We start from the raw sequence: 5000 nt of genomic DNA on the forward strand, positions 1-5000 counted from the left end.
ATTCTATCAATACAAATTACAAAAAAAAAAAAAAAAAAAAAAAAAAAAAAAGTATATACTCATTCAAGGAACGAAGACATGATAGAAATACTCAACTATGGTAGGGAGGACAGAACCTTATCCTATTAAACTGCTACAAGCAGCAATTATCCGATTAATATATGTTGATGCACTCATAAAAGGGAATTTAACTAGAGGCCACCGAATTATTAAATGAAATCATTTATTTCTTGTTTTCTACTACAATTTATATATTTGTATTCATTGTCTTTATAATCTTATAAAAAGATGAAAAGTTAATTATCATAAAGAGTTTGTTTAATTATTCATGTGATGGTTTTCTTTCTTCATGGCTTTAAAAATGTGCAGAAGGGATAGCATTACAGGATACTGTACATACCGATGAAATGTAATCAATGGATTTAAGGTTTTGCTGAGTCTAGGAGTGCATCCATATGCAAAACACGAACTAGGCATCCTTTAAGCAATAAAATGAGAGCTTATGTCCTTCCGAAACGAGTATTCTATCTGAACTGAGCTACCAGTGACATTAAAACTTTATTAAACATCGTAAGTTACTGAGCTGCTTGCCCTACACGCGGCTTCACAAACCCGGAATAGGGCACCACCAGGTATTAAACCTCCTTGCCACCAAGTAGTCTTAAAAAGACCCTGGTCCAACGGCCAAATATCTTTTGCACGAGTATAAGCCCAAAAGCTCCAAAGGGGAAAAATAGTCCAGTGAGGTAAAGAAATAATGAAATGAATAAACTGCAGGAGAAGAAATGACCAATCAAAAAACATATTATAAGATCATTAACATTAAAATGAGTCTTTCATATACAAACTCTAAAAGCTTCAAAAAAAAAAAAAAAAAAACAAAGGAAGAGAAACAAGATAGAAAAGTGTGCCCAAGAGTACCCTCAGGCAAGAGAATTCTAACCCAAGACAGTGGAAGACCATGGTATAGAGGCTACTGCACAACCCAAGACTAGAGAACAATGGTTTAATTTTGGAGTGTCTTACTCCTAGAAGAGCTGCTTACCATAGCTAGAGAATCTCTTCTACCCTTACCAAGAGGAAAGTAATCACTGAACAATTATAGTGCAGTAGCCTAGTTAACCCTGTGAGCGAAGAATTATTTGGTATTCTTAGTGTTGTTAGGTGTATGAGGACAGAGGAGAATGTAGAAAGAATAGGCCAGACTATTCGGTGTATATGTAGGCAAATGAAAAATGAGTAGTAACCAGAGAGGGGGATCCAATATAGTACTGTCTGGCCAGTCAAAGGACCCAATAACTCTCTAGCGGTAGTATCTCAACGGGTACCTGGTGCCTTGGCCAACCTACCTAAGATTTTTTACCTTAGGAAGATAGTTAAGCATAAAGAAGGGTCAAATACCATCCGTTGATCCTAGTGGCGTTGAGAGAGAGAGAGAGAGAGAGAGAGAGAGAGAGAGAGAGAGAGAGAGAGAGAGAGAGAGAGAGAGATTGTTATTAACTTTAATTCATCACTCAAGCTGTTAGTTTTGTCTAAAAAAATTCCGCTAAATTATCATTCTTGGCCAGCTGTGTGTGTATGTGTATGTATATATATATATATATATATATATATATATATATATATATATATATATATATATATATATATATGCATATGTGTATATATATATATATATACATTTATATAATATATATATATATATATATATATATATATATATATACAGAGAGAGAGAGAGAGAGAGAGAGAGAGAGAGAGAGAGAGAGAGAGAGAGAGAGAGAGAGAGATTCTCCCGAAAGAAAATCGAATTTTTAAAATAAAAAATAATAATTTAGCAACAAATACTTAAAAATAACATAAAAACGAAAGAAATACCACAAGAAAACCAAACCGAAATCTCTCTAGAAAACAGCTCAACATAAGAGCAAACAATCAAACTGAAATAATGGGACTGGTAACCACAGCCTTGGCGTGCCTTGTGACAAACCCAAGGAGGAACTTGTAGCTGTTTAGCATGTTTAGTCCGGGACAAGACTCCTTCGTGTAAGGATGGGTCGTCTCCTACGCCTTGTGGCGTTTGCTCTTCTTACCTACTTGCCATACGGATACACGTTCGAAGGCGAGTGATACGGGAGTGATTGCATTTCTCAAAGTTTTGTGCATTTCTCAAGAAATTGTGATGTGCTTTAGCTGAAAAAAGTTTTTTTTTTAACTTAGTCTTTTGTGTTTAAACGAAGGATTGGTTTTGTGTTCTTTTAATTCTTGTGATTCAAATTATTTATCCAATCCATATAATTGACATTAAGTGATTAATTATAGATTGTTTGTGAAAATAATATTTTTTTAAGTGGTACAGTTTCCCTCATATTTTTTTTTTATCAAATGATTGCTTGGAGATGCGTATATTCTATTTTTAATTACTTTTTGTTTAATTTATTGTTTATTCACATGCCTTACATGCTCTAATTTCATTATTATAGATACATTTGTGTATGGTTAGATAAGAAAAACTATTACACAAAAGCCCAATGCTTAAACAAACGCACACATGTGTGTGTATATATATATATATATATATATATATATATATATATATATATATATATATATATATATATACCCAAGTAAATTTACTCTTTCTTGATTTTAGAATGGGAAATGAATAAATAGATATTCTCTATATCGAGTGCTTGTTACTCATCAAAGATAAACTGTTCGTAGTGGATCAAATATACCCTGTGACACCGTTTATTTTCTTGATATAGAGAAAATCCATCTATCTATTTATTTCCTACTCTAAAATAAAAAAGAGTAAATTTACTTGTGTGATATATATATAAATTATATATATATACATATATATATATATATATATATATATATATATATATATATATATATATATATATATATATATATATATATATATATATATATATATATATATATATATATATACACAAGTAAATTTACTCTTTTTTTATTTTGGAATGGGAAATACATAGATAGATAGATAGATTTTCTCTATATCAAGAAAATAATTTGGCAAAAAGGACTGACGGTGTCACAGGGTATATTTGATCCACTACGAACAGTTTATCTTTGATGAGTAACAAGCGCTTGATCAGAGGGTAATAGACTTTGCTTTCAATTCCAGATGTTGGCCAGCCTGTGTCCCTGCCAGAAATGGATTTCTTCTCTAAACACCCTGATGACTTAGAACTCGATGAGGATAAGGATGAGGCAAGTTCAGCCTTGATTGAAGAACTCATTTACTTGGAGGAAGAAGAATCGAACCATTACAAACAGGTGAAAAGGCTCTTTGATTTAATTGAGTCACTCTCAGATGAGGTGGACGAGATCGAAGAAGACAAAGATGAAATATTTCTGGAGATCGTTGATGCAATGAAAAAAGACTTCGAAACGAAAAGAAAAGCTTCTGTCGCAGAAGATATTGAAGCTTTTGAAGTCCAGTGTGATGGCGTACAGTGTTATAATATTATCTCTCCATCGTTTGAGGAAGTAAGTAGAAAACGACTGAAAAGATCGCCTTCTCCTGGACCTGGAAGGTCCAGTTCAAGAGGCAGCAGTAGGAGTAGTAGTTCTAGGGGTACTTCATGGCTATCACGAAGACGCACCAGCAGTGGCAGCGGTTCCTCAAGTTCCAGAGGCAGTAGTAGTAGTAGTAGCCGTGGCAGCAGTAGCAGCAGCAGTGGTTCATCTTCTAGCAGCAGTGGTTCATCTTCTAGCAGCAGTGGATCTTCTTATGGGTGGAATACAGGATCATCTGGAAGCAAACCATCGTCTGGAACTGGCGTAGCAACCGGAGCAGGTACTGCAACAAGCTCAGGTAGCTCCTATCCCAAGCAACCTGGCTCAGGTAGCTCCTATCCCAACCAACCTGGCTCTGGATACCCTACTGGATCTCAACCCTCTGGAGGTTATCCTTCTGGAACAGGTTCTGTGGGAGGGTATCCATCTGGAACAGGTTCTGTGGGAGGATATCCATCTGGAACAGGTTCTGTGGGAGGGTATCCATCTGGAACAGGTTCTGTAGGAGGGTATCCATCTGGAGCAGGTTCTGCGGGAGGGTATCCATCTGGAACAAGACCTGCTGGGGGCTATCCTAGTGGGACAAACTCTGCTGCAGGCTATCCTACAGGAACAAACCCTGCTGGAGGCTATCCTACAGGAACAAACCCTGCTGCAGGCTATCCTACAGGAACAAACCCTGTTGGAGGCTATCCCTCAGGAACAAGGCCTGTTGGGGGCTACCCTACAGGAACAAATCCTGCTGGGGGCTATCCTGCAGGGACAAATCCTGTGGGAGGCTATCCCTCTGGTACAAGGCCTGTTGGGGGCTACCCTACAGGAACAAACCCTGCTGGGGGCTATCCTGCAGGGACAAATCCTGTGGGAGGCTATCCCTCTGGTACACGACCTGTTGGAGGATACCCAACTGGCACACATGTAGGAGGAGGTTATCCTACACACACACAGCCTGTTGCTGGATATCCTGGCTATCCTTCAGGATCCAGACCTTTTGGCAGTAACAATCAACCCTTTGGAGGATATCCTACATACAACCAACCCTATGGAGGGGGTTATTCTGGCTATCAGCCTATTGGTGCATCTCATGGATATTCCACAGGTAGTTCAGCATTTGGAGGATTCTCCAGCGGTAAAAACTCTTTTGGCAGCTATCCAAGTGGAGGAATAAGTAGATCAGGATTTGCAACCGGAGGATTTGCTGCTGGGGCCTTTGCTGGTAGCCATTACCCAGTCGGAGGATTTCCAAAGCCCTTGAAAAAAAAGACCAAGAAGGATAAGGTGAAGGATGTCGTCAAGGCAGTAGCTGCTGGAGTTATAGCGCACAAAGTCGCTAAGAAGACTAAAGTCCTCTCACCCTTTGGCCATCATGGTATGGGCTATGGAGGTTTCAAAAACAAAGGTACTGGATTGCTTGGAGCTGGCCTAGGGGGTTTAGCTGTTGGTAA

At 38.0% G+C, this 5000-nt stretch overlaps 2 protein-coding genes across 2 annotated transcripts in view; one reads left to right on the forward strand and one right to left on the reverse strand.

Annotated features, from left to right (window-relative positions):
* The window catches only part of LOC137658582 (galactosylgalactosylxylosylprotein 3-beta-glucuronosyltransferase P-like), a 75331-nt gene that overhangs the window by 58180 nt on the left and 12151 nt on the right, over positions 1-5000 (reverse strand). The window lies entirely within an intron of this gene.
* LOC137658581 (uncharacterized) overlaps positions 1996-5000 on the forward strand; it is a 40032-nt gene continuing 37027 nt past the window's right edge. Inside the window, exons 1-2 of the mRNA XM_068393485.1 lie at positions 1996-2122; positions 3161-5000. The exon at positions 3161-5000 is cut by the window's right edge and continues 251 nt beyond it. Of these exons, the coding sequence (XP_068249586.1) occupies positions 2053-2122; positions 3161-5000 (1910 nt within the window). The 5' untranslated portion in view covers positions 1996-2052. The remainder of the gene's footprint in view (positions 2123-3160) is intronic.

Source organism: Palaemon carinicauda, chromosome 19, assembly GCF_036898095.1.
Source record: "Palaemon carinicauda isolate YSFRI2023 chromosome 19, ASM3689809v2, whole genome shotgun sequence".
NCBI lineage: Eukaryota > Metazoa > Arthropoda > Malacostraca > Decapoda > Palaemonidae > Palaemon > Palaemon carinicauda.